General features: G+C 34.9%; 1 protein-coding gene across 1 annotated transcript; it reads left to right on the forward strand.

The window, feature by feature from the left end:
* The first annotated feature begins 2,830 nt into the window (after positions 1-2,830).
* Positions 2,831-18,137, forward strand: LOC117673805 (arylsulfatase H-like). The gene is made up of 10 exons (XM_034431441.3): positions 2,831-2,949; positions 4,001-4,150; positions 5,623-5,744; positions 7,686-7,808; positions 10,220-10,643; positions 11,118-11,254; positions 13,047-13,181; positions 13,899-14,061; positions 14,974-15,095; positions 15,731-18,137. The coding sequence occupies exons 1-10, from the start codon at positions 2,903-2,905 to the stop codon at positions 16,096-16,098; spliced, it is 1,791 nt and encodes a 596-aa protein (XP_034287332.1). The 5' UTR covers positions 2,831-2,902; the 3' UTR covers positions 16,099-18,137.
* Positions 18,138-21,168: the final 3,031 nt, after the last annotated feature.

Raw genomic sequence — 21,168 nt, forward strand, 5'->3', positions numbered from 1 at the left:
ACCCAAATCCTGGAGTTATAGCTTCCTATACAATGTGTTGCTCTGTGGCAATTGCTAGGTAGAAGTAAAAATATCTAATTGTTAAAGTACTACCCCTTGGACCTAAGATGCTGAGCTTGTCGATCAAAAGGTAGGCAGTTCAACAGTTGTCTTTTTTTTAGAATTTTTTTTTATTTTCAAAAACACAAACAAAACAAAACATAAAAACATTATCATTCCATACAATTATAGACAGTGTATCAGTTGGTGGCATTTTTGTGCTTCTCTTCTCTTCAATTTATCACTAAACATGCTAGCTTATTTCCAAAACTTTCAACATCCATTTATATCATAATTATTTCCAATTTTTATTCTCTATCCATTGATAAAATAAATCCCATATCAGATAATATTGTCTATCTTCCTGCTCTCTTATTTCAAATGTCAATTTACTCATTTCAGCACATTCCCATCATTTTCTTAATAATTTCTTCATCATTAGGTAACTTTTCTCCTTTCCAATTTTTAGCAAATACAATTCTAGCTGCTGTCAAGAGATTCATAATTAAGTATTGCAGTTCTTTATTATATGTCTCCGGTATAATCCCTAATAAAAATATCTCTGGTTTAAAGTCAATATGTCTCTTTATTTTTTCCAACCACGTGTGTATCTTAGTGGCAGTTCAACAGTTTGAATCCCTAGTGCCACATAACGGGTTAAGCTCCCATTACTTGTCCCAGCTTCTGCCAACCTAGCAGTTCGAAAGCACATAAAAAATGCAAGTAGAAAAATAGGGACCACCTTTGGTGGGAACGTAACGGCATTCCATGTGGCTTTGGCATTTAGTCATGCCGGCCACATGACCACAGAAATGTCTTTGGACGGTGCTGGCTCTTCGGCTTTGAAATGGAGATGAGCACCGCCCCCTAGAGTCGGGAATGACATATGTGCGAGGGGAACCTTTACCTTTACCGTTATATATATATAAATATGTATATGTATATGTATATGTATATGTATATGTATATGCATATGCATATGCATATGTATATATATAAAAAATTTGAAGTTTGGAGGACCGGTAGTAAAAATACTAACTGGCCCCACCCCCATCTATTCTCTGCCTCCCAAGTCCCAGCTGATTGAGAGATTTTGCAATAACCTTCCCCTGGATTGAGGAGGGAATGGAGATTTTACAGTATCCTTCCCCTGGAGTGGGATGGGAATGGAGATTTTACAGTATCCTTCCCCTGCCACGCCCACCAAACCACACCCACAGAACCGGTAGTAAAAAAATTTGAAACCCATCACTATTATATATATATATGGAAACAGAAACAAGATCCAACCAAATACATTAAAGTAAATATAAGAATTCCAGCAGACCACAAGATGGCGCAGATTTGCTACCAAAACAGAAAATGGTTTTTAAGAGATCAGAGTCAAATACCTCTTACAGGACAGAGGAAATAGCAAGAACATTCAATAGTACAGTAAGTAAGCAAGCAAGCAAGTATCTACTCACAGGTGGTGGTTCTCAAATCTTCCTATATATAGGCACCACTAACTTAAAACACAGACACAGGAGAAAACCATCAAGACAGAAGTAATTCTATAACAGTTTTAATCAAGTACCTTTCCGTGAACAGAAAGTATACTGAAAATTATAGAAGTCATCACATACCTACACCCATACAATTTAAAATTACATCGCTAACCTCCCAATCTAGTGTGGTTCTTCAGCCTACTCTGGGTATGGCAGTCTTTACTGCCAACGGACAATCTGAAATTCATGTCAATCCTTTTAATGCAGGTATTACAAAGAAAATAAGGGGACCCTCATCCAAGCAAAATGTATGGCATATGGCTTTTAATTTATGGCATAGGTCAATACTACTATGAGAAATCTGGTGGTATTTTAGCGAGAGTTCGCTAAAATACTGTATTTTACTGGATATTGTTATGGGTTTATAAGATCCCAAAATATACTTGAGTCACTAGAATGCCAAAGAGAGAGACTCAAGATGAGGCTTGCAAAAAGAAGCAGATTTTATCTATGGCCAAAAACAAAATACTGGGTGGGACTATATCCAGAACATACAGATACAATGCATGTGAGGAGATAGCCACACCTTGGGGAAGGTATGGCATCCTTTTTATACCCTCAGAGGTATCAGCTTAATACCCAATTCTGGCCTCCTAGTTTCGGTTTGTGAATTCCTTGTTGCCCTCCAAAGGAATAGAAGCCTTCCAATTAGCATTATCTCTTCCTTGAGCATTCCTTTGTTCTCCCAATTGCTCATTTGGCCCTCTGTGCTGCAGGGAACAGATCAAAGGTGTAAGTTAGGGCTAAAGTGTAAATTATCTCCGGGATGATGTCTGCAGTTCCACCTGAGATAGGTACCATGCTCTTAGATGGCACCAGAAAAACAGGAATAAGATTGATATGGGTTCAGATCAAATGACAGGAACATATGTTTGACAAATATCAGATACATTACAGATGCCTAATAACAGAATATGTTTGTTACAGGAGATACAAATATAAAGGCATAATATATATGATACAAATACTAAGGCATATTTGTGTTACAGATATAAAGGTACAATATATGTGTGTTATACAAATACAAAGGCTATATATATATTACAGGAACCTAATGGTTACAGAATAACAAGTTTCTACTAATTCTAGTATACCAGTATATCGTATTACAGTATTATTTATTATATCCTTATTACTGTTTCCCTTCAGGTTAGTCAGTGAAAAGAGCCATGTCTACGCTTTTGCTTAAGAGTGAAGTTTTCTCTCGGTCTCTTAATTAACTCTAAACTTCCTACCTAGAGTTTAAATCCTTGGCAAATTTGCTCAGATTCTGAAGCGAGTGCTGGTTTTCTTCCGCGGAGGAGCGGGCTTTGAATATGGGGATTGCTGAGCCTCTGGTGGGGCTCTTATTTCTGTCTAAAAGGTGGGCTTTATTCCAAGCTTCCTCAGATCGTGACAGCTGGTGATTCTTTCTGTGTACACATCTCTTTTTACTCTTTTGTTTCAATAGGCAGCTTTTAACATAATAATCTCTTGCTGCAAAAGTTTACCCAATTGTTTCGTAACGTGCTGGATTAGCGACAGAAAAAAACATTCCCTGAATTCCTTTCGTCTCTCTTTCCTTCTTTCCCTCTTCTAATCTAAAAAAGCTCTCACTGGAAATTCACTAACACAAATCTCTTGTTTCCAACATTTTAAATAGTTGGGGTTTTTTTTTATTAATAAAAAGTTTTGTAACTCTTAGTTTAAAATGGCTGCTGATTCTACTTGAAAAAACAAACAAAAACAAGTATCTGGAAAGGATTAAATACGATTATTTTTCCCAGTCCCCTGCTTTTATTTGCAGCCCCGGTATATGTAGCAATAAAGAAGTTTTGAGCATTTCCCCCCCACTCTCCCAAGTTCATCTACACGATTTTTTCCTAGTCAGGCTTTGGATAAAAAGACCTAAAGGAGAAATAAAATGAGGCGGAGAATGAAAGAAAGAAAACATCAAATGAGGGCCCAGATTGTTAGGAGCAATACCCTGACTGTAAACCACTTAGAGAGGGCTGTAAAGCACTATGAAGTGATATATAAATCTATGGACGATTGCTACTGCTATCAGTCTGACCAAATAAAGAAATATCAGGGAGACAAAATTAGTTAGATTGAACAAATATATGCACCTTGCTTGTTTAACAGAGGTTCATGTTACTAAAAGGCTATTGTAAAAGTGTTACAGTTTGATTAATTTGAATTTGATTAATTAATTTGTATAATTTGTATAATTTGATTCCAAATATGGACATCTTACTGTATATGCAAAATATTTCAAAGAGATATATGTTTTTTTTAACAAAATCTTATCTGCAAATGGGAGGATCCATATTTTTCATCTGTTATTGAATCTTGAAATTCTCTAGGATGTTTGTGTGTGGTCTACTTTACATCTTTTTACGAATATTATTTGCTTTCTTTAATTTTGATTTCAGAATCTACTTGATGACCCTGTTGGCTTTTCTTATATTGCTTCATATCTGTAGAATGGACGCAGCTCTTGATTCTAAGCCAAATATTATTCTGATGCTGGCTGATGATCTTGGAATTGGAGATATAGGCTGTTATGGTAACATTACTATCAAGTAAAGTATCCACAGATTACTTTTATATTGCTTTAAAGCTGGTTAAGCAGTTTGGCAATGTGCTTTATTGTAAGATGCCCGTGAGTACAGTGGCCATATACATTTCACAAATAAGTAAACACATGCATATAACTTTGGTGAATCTATCCAGATGTTTCATTTAACTTCATTTGATTTACTTAATCTACTGCATTAAGTCTTATTTATGTCTATCACTAAGCATTATGCTTAAATAGCTACATGTATGATTATTTAATCTGCTACATATTGCCTTGGTGTACCCCAGCTGTCACACTTTAAGTTTTGTTATGCATAGAGCCACAGAACCTACAGATTTCCCAAATTTCCCTATTTAAATATGTTTGATTTCAATTTCCATAATTGTAAATGAGAACATGGGAATTATGGAATCCAGAGAGCAGCAAGATAGGGAACATGGCTTCAACCTTCTCAACCTATGCATTTATTTCTAGTTTATATTTTGTTTTGCTGAAATTAATCCTTTTTCATAGTTTAGGATTTTTATGAATAATTTTCAGAAAATAATGTAAAGTAATTACTGTAAATTTCAGCCAATTTAAAGATTTCAAGTAGATGTCTATTTTTATACAATATGCTAGTTTATACACGTTAATCTCTGACTCATGGAGCCAGCCTGATTCTGAGATACTAAGCCATTATATGCTTATATATCACATGGAGTCAAAAACAATACTGTGGTTTAGCAAGACATGCAACCCAGTCTTTTAAATCTCCCTTGAAACATTGTCTTTAAGAAATGTAAGAAAAACATGAGTTTTTAATCTGTATTTTTAGTACAGAAATCAAACAAAACAGTTTCAGGCCCTTTTTATGTGCTCCTGCCAAAAAACTTCCTTGAATGGTGGGAGCTAAAAGCAATGTAAGGCAGAGTCATCAAAGTGGAAAATCATTTTTCCATTCTTTTTTTGCAGTTTTTCTCCTTCATTGTCCTTGATATGCTGATGTAATTTGCCTTAATTCCTTTAAAAAATAACATACTCTGAATCTTTCCAACCAACTGCCTTTCCCAGTACATTTTTCCACAGCCTTTAGAGCTGTGGATGGTGATTCAGCTGGATGCTGCCATGTGGAGAATTTTCCAATGGCAGCACACTTCTTCCGCCATAGACTTTGTACTCCACAAATATAGCACGCTAAATACATGCTATATCTTACAGACTCTTCCTTCCCAAAGGATATACATTCGATGCATAGATAGCAGAAGTATAGATATTTTGAGTAGCAATCAGTGAACACAACCACACATAGACACAACTTCCAACCTAGCAGACTCTTCAGCTAGAGCATCTCTATATGTTGTTGGAAGTACAAACATACCAGACAAATCACTTTGGCTATTGCTAAATTGTTTTACATTTTTCAGTTCTTTTTCTATGACTAGTTCCTTTTTATCTACCTACTTATATTAACTTTTTATATTTTTATTGTAGGACCCCTAACATTGACCAATTAGCTAAGGAAGGCGTGAAATTTACTCAGCATATTGCAGCAGCCTCAGTTTGTACCCCAAGTAGAGCGGCTTTTCTGACTGGCAGATACCCCATCAGATCAGGTAGAGGGTTTTTTTGATCATAGAGTTGGATGAATGAAATCACATAAACCACACGTGATATAAAGGATTTAAGGAATGGGACTACCATAACATAACAACAACAACCTAGCAAAACAACTTGGAAAGAGGAAACGTATTTGATGCCACCAAAACTAAGATAACAGAACTGTGGTGGCACAGTGGTTAGAATGCAGTATTGCAGGCTAATTCTGGTGACTGCCAGGGGTTCAATTCCGACCAGCTCAAACCTGATTTCAGCCTTCCAGCCTTCCAAGGTCAGCAAAATGAGGACTCAGATTATTGGGGCAATGTGATGATTCTATAAACTGTTCGAGAGGGCTGTAAGGTACTGTGAAGTGGTATATAAGTCTTAAGTGCTATTGCTATCAATATTGGGAACACCCACAAGGAAGAACATCCTGTAATGTTCATTAATGTCCTTGTAATATAGTACAGTTTTTGCATGTTTTAGTTCTGTGACATGTATTCCTTTGACCGTCTTTTACATGCTCCTTGGGGATGCTGATCTTCAATTCTCAATTATTGTTAAGGTCAAATGTACATTAGTTCAAGCAACAAACCACCACCAATTGCAAATGATAAGACAATCCATGGCCATTCATAGTCTAGGATACACAGTGCCATAGTCTACCACTATGCTACGTATTACATATGTATATTACATTTGCAATCATTGGCATTTTGTAGACATCTGTAGCTCATTAATGGAAAAAAACTAATATAAGGAATGGAAGCTTTACAAAATTAATATCTGCTTTTGTCACTAATCATTTTGATATCAGATGGGCAGTAAATGAATTTTTGCTTCTGTTTTACAGCAGTCAATATATTTTATTTTTCTGGATAGATCGGGGGAGGGGGGAGGAATGTTGAGAGTGGAAATACAGGATCTTTCTCTCATTCTCAGATTCAGCTGACACTTGTCTTGCCCAAATAATTGGATTATGGTGGAAATATGATCGTAATGAATGGGTGCCAGCTAGCTTACACTTCTGATTATTATTTCTTCTTCTCATTTCTTGTAAAGACATTTAGAGACAGCCTGACGAAAGTTATGAAGGACTTAAGGAAGGACTTGAACAAGTGATTACACAGTCCAGAGATCAAAGCCAAACATGAGACAGAAACTCAAAATAATCTGAGCTTTCCCTTGTTTAGTATAAAATAAGATCAGAATGAAACTTGGACAGCCTTTCAAGATTCCTATACTGGGGTTTGGATTTAAATATGTCCCTTTTAACTGTGGTGTTAGAAATCAGGCTTTTATCTTCTTGAAGTACTTTTATCTAGCCTTACTTCCAAGAACATCTCCATCAGTGTTCACCAGAAGCAAGCAGGATTATAATTCCCCAACTTCTAAACTAGCCTGGGCATTAGCTTGGGGCTGGTCATTTTGGTTCAGAACTTTGGGAGTCATTATCCTAATTAAACTGAAAGATTCCAGCACAGAGAAGATTGGTCTATTGATTTTGTAGTCTGAGTTTTGTGTTCGATCTGGACACTTGTAATAATTTGCAAATGTTGCAGAATGTGTTTTCCCCATACAAACTATGACACATCACAGATATAAAGCAAAAACCAATGCAAATATTGTACTTATCCATTTGTCTGATAAATCTGATACAAATTTACTGTTTTACTGTTTTGCTTTAATACCTTCCTGAAGTCAATAAAGTGTCATGAAAACATTAAATATTTCCCTTTTATTTTGAAGGGCAAATCATCTCTCATGTTTTCCCATCTTGGTGTACTTTGAGCTGGTGCTTATTACTTAGTATAATATATGCAAAGGTCCTGAGTAAACAGGGAGTTACATGACTACATTCACTCAATCAATTTGTAGAATTGGATATATTTCCAATTAGGAAATGACAATACCGTTTGTTACAGATTACAGGTAAAATAAACTTGTCTTTGCAGGCATGGCTTCAAGAAATACCTATCGAGCTTTGCAGTGGAATGCTGGCTCAGGAGGACTTCCGGTCAATGAGACAACTTTTGCCAAGATGCTACAACAGCAAGGCTATGCCACAGGCCTTATAGGTTTGTAAAAAGTTATTATAAAGCCTCTATATGAGTGTTTCTCGATCAGTCGATCTCATCAGTGCTGGCTGAGGAATTCTGTAAGTTGAAGTCCACACGTTTTAAAGTTGATGAGAATGAGGAACAGTGAGAAACAAATCTATATTGAAGATTTGGGTTAAATTAATAAAATTAATTAATTTTAAAATAAATAAAATAAAATAAATAAAATAAAATAAATAAAATAAAATAAATACTAAACCTTAGAAGCAGAATTTGTGCATCAAATGAACCATTACTATATCAGGAAGTGTAAATATTTCTTCACCTTTTTTTTTTTGGTCATTCTCACCTACAAAATAGAGACATCTTAGATCAAATATATTGGGTCTGGTCCAATAGCATTCTTTTTTCGGATAATAGAAATTTTTCTGAATTCTCTTTACTCTGGATGTTCTGACACCTAATTCTAGATGTATTTTGAAATGATATAACAGCATGAGGAAGCATTGTTTTATTTGTTTCTTAGGCCTAAAAATATAAAGACATAAATGCAAAGTGAGCTCTGGCTGTTGTACTAACTGCTTCTAGATCACGGATGTCAAACTCGATTGTGACACATGACGTCACATGACATATCATGACATTTTTTGTCTTTACGGAGCCGGGGTAGGCATGGCCTATGCGTGATGCATCTGGCCCACTGACCCCCAGTTTGACCCCTGTTCTAGATATAGTTGCTGCTGTTCATTAAGAGTTCTATTTCCCTATTGTCAGTATGTATGTTATGAGGTTTGAGAATTAATAATACCCACACGAGATTGGCAAATGTTTTATTGTGATACTTTCAAATAGGATTGCTGTATTGTTACAGGATTTACTAATCTAATTGATTAGATTAGATTAATTAATCTAATAATTTTATATTGCTAGTTCATGTATGATATGCCATATGTTAAATAATAACAAGATTTGGGGAAAATAATTATTTTCTTTTGGGCAATACCTTGCCTCTTGGAAGTGCTATTGTGTTGATTTTTTATTTGTAAACTGGTACAGTGATTAGACGACAATATTTTTCCTCATCAGCAAGCATTTTAATTAAAGTAGAATGAGATGATATCAGCTAAAATTACTGATATGGGTTATAATAACCAAATCTTTCAAGTCTCATTGTGCTGTACCTCAACCATCTGCTTATCCTCTAATGAATTAAGGAGGTTGACTGCCTGGGTCATTTCCAAATATTATCTCATTTCTCAAGTTGTTGGTTTGTTTGTTTTTTTGCTGGTTTGTTTTTTGCCTAGCTAACGATTCTTGAATATTTATGTCAAGGCCAACCTTCTTGCTCGCTATAAATAATAAGATGTACATAGCCATATTTAAATAAGAACATAGAAAAAACTGCTAGATAAAATTAATGGCCCTTCTGCTTCCCATCAAGGTCAACAAGACATTGCTGGGTAAACCACAAGATAGATAAAAGCTTAATAGCTTCCCAACCCTCTTAATTATCTATGTTAGGACAAGGCAAAATATACATAGTTTCCTCAGCCTGCACCAGAGTAATACATTAACAACTGGTGATAAGCCTAGAGGCAAGACAGTGTCAAGTTTCACATGTATGGCTATGAGCATTGTGAGCATTAACATGGATAAATTCTACAATTTACTCACTCATGTAGGCATGGTCATGATTCAACAAAAAGAGAGGGAAAAAAGAGACAGGGACACCAAGAGGTAGTTTCTTATACATTTCAAAAAAGTTCTTATTAGATGTTAAAAATAGATGTGTATGGATGGTATACCGTCCATACCATATACAATCCAAATAAATTGATTAATGCACAAATCTGCAAGGATAATTTATGTATTTTCTTCTGGTGGCATAGTAATATGAGATATTTTGTAAGAAACTTCACTGAATGCTAACATAATTCTGGGAAATTAAAAAAAAGCTGCCTGGTAATTGATTTATGTTTGGAACTAAACCTAAAATCATCAGATTTAGCATTACCTAAATATAATATTTATCATAGAACTCCTTGAAATATATAATATCTTCTCAAGTCTTATCTGTTTTGACCTTATATTCTTTAATCTCCATAAAAAAGAGTGTATCCTTTAGAAGTGGACACTGCAAGAATTCACTCTCAGTTGTATCATGGAACAAGATCATCAAGTTTCCCCTGATAATTTCCAATACAAATATACTTTCTTTGTAGGAAGGTAACATAGTAGGTTTAAATTATTGTTAAAGAATAGTAGAGAAACAATGTAGTGAGACCATTCTTCAAGAGCAGTTTCTGTCTTTTTAAATTTAGATTTAAATGGAGATGGGGAATATTTTTTGGAGTACTGTATTTACTGAGTACTGAGATTATCCCAAAGAATAATTCAGACTAAGTAATACTTTCCCTTTTGATTTTCAGGGAAATGGCATCAAGGTGTAAACTGTGATACTATCAATGATTATTGCCACCATCCTTTGAATCATGGCTTTGATTATTTTTATGGCATGCCCTTCACACTTTTCAACAATTGTCAGGATAACAAACCTCCACAACTGGATAGAGCCTTTCAAGCTAAACTATGGTTCTATACTCAAGTCATTACTTTTGCAGTACTCACATTTCTTATTGGAAAAATTACTGGGTTGGTGTCCATTCCTTGGAAAGTGGTCATCTTCCTTGCTTTGTTTAATTTCCTGTTTTTTGCTTCATGGTACTCCTGCTATGGCTTTGTGAAATACTGGAACTGTATCTTGATGCGCAACTATAACATCACTGAACAACCTATGAAACTGGGAAGAACAACTTTTATTTTACTAAATGAAGCACTTTCTTTTATTCAAAGGTAATAAATAGATCTATCTAAATATCAAATGCCAAAAGTACAGGTAGTTCTCTACTTACCATGGTTCATTTAATGATAGTTCAAAGTTACAACAGAATTGAAAAAAGTGACTTAATGAGTGTTTTTCACACAACCGTTGCAGCATCCCCATCATCATGTGATCAAAATTCAGATGCTTGGCAGCTAGTTCTTATGATGGTTGCAATGTCCTGGGATCATGTGATCCCCTTTTGTGGCCTTCTGACAAGAGAATTTGATGGGGATGCCAGATTCACTTAACAATCATGTTACTAACTTAGCAATTGCAGTGATTCATTTAACAACGGTGGCAGGAAAGGTTGTAAAATGGGGCAAAACTCACTTAACTATGTCACTTAGCAACATAAATTTTGGGCGCAATTGTTGTAAGTCAAGGACTACCTGTATTGAAATTTGCTAAATGGAACCTAAATATGATCCTTTTATTTGTTTTAGCAAGAAACACAAGCCCTTTCTCCTGTTTGTTTCATTTCTGCATGTCCATACACCTCTGTTTACAACTGAAAAATTTGTGGGAAAGAGCAAACATGGAATGTATGGAGACTATGTAGAAGAATTGGACTGGTTAGTAGGTGAGTTGCTTCTGTTATAGAAGCATTCTATAATTCTCTACCATTCTCAAGAAGGATTAAAATATGGTTAATCTATGATTATATAATTGTCTACTCTTCATTTCCTGTTTTGAACAGCAATATTGTCTAGAATTCTTAATTATTTCTAACCAGTTAGAAGAAAACAGAAACAATTTGAAGTGTTTGGGAATTGGGAATGTTATTTTATATATTTGATTTTTAAGATGTAGTTGTGTGTGTTATGATGTCCTATCTCAATCCTTCAGTGTGTTACTTTTCTAATGAAATAGGGAGTTGTCTTAGGGTTGTAGGCAGGATAGAAAGTTTCCTTAATGGTACCACATACAAGACTTAGACTTAGACTAGAATAACTTTATTGTCATTTGAATGTACACTGATTGGCATACATTAAAATGAAATTTTGTTGCATACAGCTCTCAAAGGGTCACCACCTCCAATATACAGTACATAAACATGACAAAATAAATAAATAAATGCAAAATTATGCATATATCCACATATGTGACACAGAGAAACAACAGTTTAGTTTGGATGTATACATATACATGGTGGGAAAAACGAAGGAGAATGCTGCTATTGCGATACAGACTGGCTCATCTGTTCTGCTGTGCACATCTAATGAATAACCAACCAACACACATACTCTGTGTATATTGTATGTAGCCTGAATTTAGTCTAAGAGACATCTTCGAAATATATAGCCAAAATTTCTGCAATGTTTTACTGAGGTTAAATGAACTGTGAACTTCCTCAAGCTGGATCTCCATTTGCATCTAAGCAGGGCACAAACTTGACAGGCTAAATTAAGGAGCAATTGCTCCTGTAATTTTATTAAAGTATTGGCCCACCCACATCTTCATTATAACACTATCCAACACAACCTTGAGGGGTATAAAATTTTATTAGGCTTTGTCACTCATGACCTTAGAGAAGAGTTGAGTGATTAGGAACACTTTCAAAGTGGACTGTCAGACTTCATGCAAACCTAGCAATGTATCTCCAACTAGGAACTCAGTAGCTCTCTGCAGATTATATTCCAGCTGGTGGGGCCCAGGAAGAGAGTCTTCTCTGGCGTTGTCCCTGCCCTTTGGAATATTCTCCCTCATACACAGAGATCAGGCGAGCCCCCACTCTCCTGGCCTTCCAGAAAGATTTGAAAACATGATTTTGCTGTTTTATTTGGGGTTTACAGAGGAGCACAAAGCCCCAGGGCCCCTGAATGACCCCTCACTTTAATTAACTTTTAACATATATGCATTTTTAAAATTTTATATATACAGCATTTCATTCCTAGACTTTTTATACCCATATTTTAGAATCAATAGATTTCTGACTGTTAGATTCCCATTCTTGAAGATTGACATCTGTTTGCCATCTTGAAGGCTTACTAGCATGGTTGTGTTGTCAGAAGGCAGTTTCACACAGGGGAGAATTTTCTGATTGCAGGATAATTTCTCTTTGCACTGACTATCACCTGTGTTGTATCAAAGTGATCTAAGGGTCCTGTTGTTCAGGAGCAGCATTTGATAGATCTTGTTAGCTTCAGAAAAAGGAAAGGGTTTCATGAATTCACAAATAAGGTTTGGGATCTAAGTTAGGGATGGCAAATTCACAGGATTGTTTTGAGGAAACAATGTCTTTGTAAAGGGAAGTATGGTGAGCACCATGAATAATTAAAATATTACTTTTGTTATTCTTTGAATTCATCTTTATAATTCTGTATAAGGTGGATCTTTCTCTCTCTCCCTCCCCCCCACCCCTCCACATGCAGGTCAGATTCTTAATGCTATTGACAAGGAAGGCTTGCGAAATAGCACCTTTGTCTATTTTGCTTCAGACCATGGAGGCCACTTAGAAGATCAAGATGGAACAATACAGGTTGGGGGTTGGAACGGCATCTATAAAGGTGAATAAGGCAGTAAGATTGTCTGTCTGCCTAACTAGAATTTTGGAGGTTATTCTTCTTCTGCCTATATTCCAGGATCAGTACATAAGCATACCCAGTGATGTTGAAGTGCACATTTATTTTTTCATTGATAGCCTCTGTAGATTGATATCTCAAGAAATAAATGGTAGGGTGAATTATATATGTGAACAATACCTGCTGACTTGCAGCACAATAGATATTATAAGCATGAATGTTTAAAATATAGGAATAAAAAGTGATTCAGATTATAACTAAAAGGGATGAAGCTGAGCTTTCCAAATTATTTTATTCAAAATTATTAAAATAGAAAATAAAAAAGTTAAAAAATATTTATTCTTTTGTATTTTCTATTTTAATCTTGTTGACTAAAGTAAAAAATTTGAAAGTATACTAATTTGTTTCCATTGATTTTCAGACGCTTCAGTTCATGAGAGCTGTGAATGTTTAAGTTGCCATATTAATCATTTACAAAAGTTTCAATTTCATTCTTTCAATCTGTGGCTATTAGTAATCTTTGTAAGTTTGAAGAAATTTGGACAGGCTGATTCTTTTCAAGCAATTGTTCCAACGCTTTATCTTCAAAATGAGAATCAAACGTTAGTCTCTGTAAATATATATAATATAACATTATAAGCCAGTTTAGCATACCTGTCTGTTTCTGCTAATATCTGCAATTATCTTGTGTCCATAACACAGGGGGCAAAGGCATGGGAGGCTGGGAAGGAGGTATCCGTGTTCCGGGCATAGTTCGATGGCCAGGAATGTTGCCGGCAAATATTGTTCTTGATGAACCAACAAGCCTCATGGATATTTTTCCCACAGTGATTCATTTGGCTGGAAAAGATGTGCCCCAAGACAGGTATAGAACCTGAATTCTTACTGTACCTATATTTAAATTATTCATAAGTGATTCAACAGAGATCCAATAGTTTCTCTATTAAAATATACAACAGTATCTTGTTTCTTCTATCCTTTTTTTGAAATCAGTATGTATTAATCAGCAGTTCCCAGATATAATTCCTAAAGTACTCCTTTAAAGAAATTGCTCTTTGCAATTTATTGAAATTGCTTAACATAATCTCCAGTATATCTAATACATCATCTAGGATTATGAGTATTACATGGACTGTGATTGTATATGTGCTGAAAGCATTTTCTGCAGTTTCTTTATAATACTGGTGATGCTGTAAAGCTGTTTGGGTTTTTTTTGTTTGTTTGTTTGTTTTTTTGTATCCATATCATTTTGTCATCTTTGGAAATGTTTAATTCTTTATATATTTTAATTAATCTTTTGTTTCCTTGCTGAACACTGAAACACAGTTTTGTCTACTGCATAATACATTTAAAGCAATATTTCTCAACCTTAGGAACTTTAAAATATGTTGACTTCAATTCCCAGAAATCTCTAACCAGAAAGCTGTCTGGAGAATTCTGGAAGTTGAATTCCATGTATTTTGAAGTTGCCAAGATTTAGAAACACTAATTTATAGTATTGTTTAAGTGGCAAACAGTATGAAAATTATACTTTTCTCTAAAAATTCTTTGCATTTTTAGAAATATTCTATTCAGTTTATTTTTTAAAATATTGTTTTTTAATATATTTTTTAAAAATATAAGATATATATGGTCCACCCAGCAAATATGTATATTAACAACATGCAGAAAAAAATATCTTTCAGCATGTTATTAACATAGATTTGGTTGTATCAGCCTGAATATAGGATCTAATTTACTTACTTTTAGTTGACTACTATTTCCTGTATCACTGTAGAATAATTGATGGAAGAAATCTTCTACCTTTATTGCAACAAAAAATCAAACACTCGGAACATGAATTCCTGTTTCATTACTGTGGAAGTTATTTACATGCAGTGCGGTGGCATCAAAAAGACAGTGAGTTAAAAGAGTTCTCCTGCATTTGAAAATATCCCTTCAAAATTACATACACACATATCACCAGTGAATTATTTATTTAGTCACTAATGCAGCAATAACCATAAAAGACCATAAGTATCTACAATTACTTTATTAAATTTGGGAAGAGGGTGGGGTGAATGCAATCAGAATTGTGGGTAAAATAAGAACACTGGGAAATAGGAGGGAACAAATACACTGGTAATTATTTATCCTGTAAAGTAATACCTAAGGCTAATGCGTAAATAACGTAATACTACTTTGTACATGGTTTTGTACATGATCAAAACCAATGTGAAATAATTATTTTGTAGATAGGTTCAGACTTCTTTGACTATAATTTGCTGAAGAAGCCATCGTTTATACATGACAGTGACAGTCTTCATACAAGAGACAAACCATGTTGAGGCTTAATACAAAATATAAATCACATTTGTATCCTGGTTAAAGAGCTTTTGCATTGGGTATACACAGTATGAGCAGGGATGAACATTTTTTGGTGCTGCCAAGAATTTTTTGTTTGATTTCCAAAATGAAAATAAATCTATATATTATTCATATCCCATCTTTGTAAATATTTTGATATTGTTTGTTTTATGTTTTGTTTCTACCAGGTGGTGCTTTATGGAAGGCTCATTATGTGACACCAATATTTTCCACTGAAGATGCAGGTGGTTGTTATGGAAAAGGACTCTGTCCATGTTCTGGAGAAGGTGTCATCCATCACGTTCCTCCTTTGCTCTTTGATCTCTCAAGAGATCCATCAGAAGCCATGCCTTTATCAGAGACCACTGAACCACTCTTTCAGGAAATTCTTAAGAAAATAGATGAAGCTGTGGACAAGCATCGCAGAACTCTTACTCCTGTCCCACAACAGCTCTCTTACTACAACATCATTTGGAAACCATGGCTCCAGCCATGCTGTGGGACATTTCCATTCTGTTGGTGTGACAAGGAAGATGCTAACATCCATTCAAATTAATATAAACTACACAAAAATTATATTAAATGAAAATTAACTTTAAAACTGAGAAATTCAATTAACATTATGAACGTCTTCAATTTGATAATTTTTTTTCAATTAAGATTGCTTGTTTGTGGCTTCCGGTTTGGCTTCCGTCGCTGCCAGACGGTCTTTTGGGACCGCCAGCCTCGTCGCCCGTAAGAGCCGTCTCTACAGCTGAGAGATGGCTCGAAAAACTCCGTCTCCTTGAGGAGACGTGAGCGAGAGCCGGCGAGAACAGCTAGAGCCCTCTGCGAACTCCCCAGAGTTTTTTTTTACTCTTGGGGAGGAAGCAGAATGTGGCTCCCTATCCAGCTCGCTGCTGCTCCGGGCTTCAGGGGAACTCTGCGTTTCGCAGAGCCAGGCGATGGGACCAACCCAATCAACGAAAACTAACAGATTGTCTGAACAAACAGGATGAAACCCGGATCTGGGACTCTAAATTGCAAGTATTTCTAACAACCCTATGAGTAATTTTAAAAGCGAAGCAAGAAAGTTTAAAATGGCGACTGGCTGAGGCTTGAGAAGAAAGCTGAAAGCGAAAGTCCTTCCATTTGAATAGTTTAATACATTACAAAGTATCTGAAACAATAGCGCTGGCTAGAACTGAAGAGAAAAATTCCTATTTCATGCTTCTTCCTTCTTAGAGACTTGATATTGATATTGTTTGGAGAGAAGTCTTTTTCTTTAAAAAGAGTTTGTTTGTGTGGCACGATGGCGTTAAAACTGACAAAGCCAGACAACCAAGCTGGGGGGGAGCTCCCCCATTTACAAATCACATGAACAAGTTTTGAGCTTGCAGATGCGGAAGAATGGCTTTAAAGACCTAAAGGAATTTGTTTTGGAGGAGATGGCAAGACATGATGAGATTGTGAACCAGAATCTTGAAAAATTCAGACAGGAAATTAAAGAGTTGGTACAACAAAAGTATGATAACCTGAAACGATATATTGTAACAGCTTTGAAAAGCTTTTCAGAAATAATTATAAAGATGGATAAAGATATCAACTTAGAAATAGAGTCTAAAATGAAGGAAGCTGATTATAAGATTCATAATCTGGATAATAAAATACAAAGAATTGAAAATGATTTGATAAATATTCAAGAAAATAGCTCAGAAGTAAAGTCTAAAATAAAGGAAGCTGATCACAAGACTTACAATGCAGATAATATAAAACAAAGGATTGAAAATGAAGTCACAATGATGCAATACAGATCCATGGAATTTGCGGTCAGAATGAGGGGAATACAGGAAAATAACAGAGATGACTTGAGAAAGATGTCTGCTGAAGTTCTGGCTGTGATTTTAAAGGTTAGTCCTGAAGAGGTATCCTGTAAGATTGATAAGGCCTACAGAGTAAATTCTTGGGTGGCAAAGCAAAGGCAGTTGCCTAGAGATGTGGTGATTTACTTTACTGATAAAGGAATAAGAAATGATATTGTGCAAAAGTCTTTTAACTCCACTCTAGAAATGAATGGAAGGAAGATTTGGATATATAAAGAGCTGCCGTCCAAGATGTTAAAAGATAGAAAGGACTTTGGATTTTTGGTGACTGAGCTAAAGAAACAAAACATCCCATTTAGGTGGGATGCTCCAGTTGGTATAATATTGAGATATCAAGGAGAAAGATATCAACTAAATACTGTTGAAAAAGCGGAAGAATTTTACTACAAGGTTTTTAAAATGGATCCAACATCTCCACGTATGCCATCAGTGTTAGGAACACAGGAGGGGGATAAAGAAAAGCAAAATGAACAAGAGATTGAAACTCAGGCTAAGCAGATGGAGATGGAGGTAATGGAAAAACAACAAGTTACAGAGGCCCTTTTGGACGAGCCGCTTTTGGATTCTCCTTCAGAGGCTATAGCTGGATCACCTATAAATATAAGAGAGGCAGCTTTGGATTTCGATTTGATGTCTTATCAAGTTACAGACCAGCATGGAATTCAATCAGCTGATATACAAGTCCTAGAAAGGCAACCAGGATGGAGATCTAAACCACAACAAGTTAAGAAAAGAAGAAGCAGGTTCTACAAAACTAAAAAAATTTAAACTAAAAAAAAAATTCTTTTTCTTTTTTTTTAGCCAACAGACTAATGCCAGTTAAGAGACGATTAAATATAATAAGCAGGATTTATAGAAGGCTGATACATGAAAATATAACTGAGGCAAATTACTGACTTATACTATTTTGAGAAGAATAACAGATCTCTGCAGTGCTGGTGCTTTTGGGATGTGGAAGATGGCCTCTGATTGAGCGGATTGGAACTTTCTATTTTGGACTCTTTGAAAAATGGATTACGTATATGTTGAGTTATAAGGCAAGAGAACTACGGGATTGGGGCATGCAGAAGATCTGGTTGTTACCCTAACGTGGTGGTTGGAATTAATAATCTAGATAAAAGACAGTACAGAAGATACTACATGGAATATAAATATAAAGTCACTCAGGTGGTTTTTTATATACGAAAACACTTATTATTGATGGGGGCAGATGGTAATTGAAGATACTGAATATACTGTTGGAAGCAGAACTTGATGTTACCCTAACATGGGTGATGGAATTAATAATCCAGTTGAAAGACATTACAGAAGATACTATAAGGATTATAAATTTAAAGTCATTTGAGGATTTTATTTATATATGGAAATATCTTTTAGTGGTGTGGTGTGGGCAGAAGAACAAAGATATTAAAAATATTATGTATGGTAGACCTGTAGGAGAATGGGTGGAGATAGGTTAGGTTACTGATTGTTTAGTTTAGGAAAAGGGATGTTATGTTCAGATATTAATATACGTAAAAGATTTGAATTAAGAGATATATGTATGGGGGTGGAGGAAATGGGTAGATTATGAGTTGAATAAATGCCAAATTAGGATTTATTATATAATTTTATAGCTGAAGGTTGCTTTGAAATGTATAGTATAGGGGGGATATAATAATAATGTTAGAAAGAAATGGTTAGCATATAGGGGTGGTGTAAAAGGATGGTAAAGTATTATATAATCTGATATCAATTTGGATTTTATTTTGGAGAAGCCATGGGGGGAGGGGAGGGGGAGGGGGGTTAGGGTGGAGGGGGGAAAAAAGGGGGAAAAATCTGTATTTGAAAAACGTTTTCAATAAAAAAAAAAAAGATTGCTTGTTTGTCATGCATTTATTCCATAGAACCTTTCTATCTTTTGGAGATAACAGTTTTTTAAAAAAGTATTGAGACAGTACTGGGGGTATCATCACAATTTCCAATCATATATATTTTACCAAATGGTCTTAGCAAAGCTTTTTGCTAAAACCAAAAGGCATATAATTCACCCTAATGACAGGCAAAAGAATTTGTACCCAGAAGACCTAAATTTATCCTGTACTTATTCACTTAAAGCACTCAATCTTTTTTTCCAACACAACATTCTTTTCATAGAAATACACACTAGTGAATGAAAACATAACTTTGAAATGCATATTCCATAAAATATACTGTACACAAACACCCAAACACATTAAAGATAAACCTTCAATATATTCCCTTGAATAAGTTGATATACCCACCAACTTCAACATGAATTTTGTTTTACAAGCCCCTATTGTCTTCTCTTCTGCAACCATGTGAAACTCAGAGGCATTCATAAACTTGGTTAGAAATCTTTTTTCTCTCAAGACATCCTAATTTCTGGGAGAGGGAGGAAAAAAGGAAGGAAACATTTTTTAAAATGTAAGATGTTTCACAAGGCAACAGTGGAAGTGTGCACCAAATCCAATAGTTGCAAACTATATGCATTTAGTGCCTCTGTGCAACGTGAAAGAGGACACAGCCAGAACATTTTAGGTCTTAATCTGGTAATCTTTCTCTTCTTTCTGACCAGACTTTATATTAAGATAGCAAAACTGATGAGCAGACAGTAAGCATATTCTCGTAGGAAGACTTTTATCTTTTATAAAAGAGGCTATCTAGCTTGTCACTTAATAATTGGCAATTACTCTTTTGTAATCTGTGCAAATAAGCGGTAATAGTAAGGCCAAAAAGAAAGTGAAAACATTTGTCTTTCAGGGTTTGTTACTAAATTAAAAGCCAAACTTAAGGAATGTAAGAGCAAACAAAGGAGTCAGAAACTATTGCCTTGCAGCTATCTGGTCAAGGGCATGTTACACAGTATAGACTGGAGGTTCAAATATTACACTTCTGAATTTAAAAAGGGAAATAATGATGAGAATGCTTTTCTAATAGAAGAGATTATTTGTAGCTCAGGATTGGACTGTGAAATATGGAGTGCTGTCTTAGTTGTTTGCAGATGTTTCACTCCCCAACATCATCGGTGCAAGTTTTCTGTTGTAATTTGTCCTATACTTATTCTCTTAAAAATCAGGAAGAATCATAATGCTTTATGATATGCCAAATTTTCAAAATAAAGCTTTCCCTCCCAAACATTGGTAAAAATGGGTGTTGGTGAGAAGTATATCCCATATATGCAAGCAGAAAATGCACCATATTGTAAATATCAGCAAAGCAAGCTGAATGGTAAAATGCAGAAAATAGCAAAACACAATAGTTGCTTGGTTCAAAAGGGGATGTGAGAAGCAGGGAGAAGAAGGAAATGGAAAGTTAAAGAGTTTCAATTACCAAGTATTATTTACATATTCTTCAAACTTTCATTCTTAAAAAAGTAAACTGTTATCACCAACTGATAGTTGTGCCATAAACTGGTAAAATGTTCATAATGTTTTTTTTTCATCAGTTCTTATCTACAATTTAATTGAATGCATATCACTTAGAATGGGATTCAAATAATATTAATATATTAATATCAATTTGCATGGTTATAATTTTAAAGTAGTATTTTACTTTAAAGTATTTTAAAGTAAAGTAATTGCCATTTTTATCCACCTGTGCAGTATTAATAAATAAAATTTTGCTTTATGATTTTTAAATAGTACCAAGTACATTAAATAAAGTAATTAAAAAAACGTTTTCATGCTACTTTCTTCAGTTACAGAACTATATAGAAGGATTTAGTACTATTTCTAGTAAATTTACATTGGAAACAAGGACGT

This window comes from Pantherophis guttatus, chromosome 5 (assembly GCF_059756535.1).
Source record: "Pantherophis guttatus breed Tessera chromosome 5, ASM5975653v1, whole genome shotgun sequence".
Classification (NCBI taxonomy): Eukaryota; Metazoa; Chordata; class Lepidosauria; order Squamata; family Colubridae; genus Pantherophis; species Pantherophis guttatus.

Coding starts and splice junctions, on each gene's coding strand:
- LOC117673805 (XM_034431441.3), top strand. CDS start 2,903: ATGGGGATTGCTGAGCCTCTGGTGGGGCTCTTATTTCTGTCTAAAAG. Junction 7,809..10,219: donor CTATGCCACAGGCCTTATAG/GTTTGTAAAAAG, acceptor TTTGATTTTCAG/GGAAATGGCATCAAGGTGTA. Junction 13,182..13,898: donor TTGGAACGGCATCTATAAAG/GTGAATAAGGCA, acceptor TCCATAACACAG/GGGGCAAAGGCATGGGAGGC.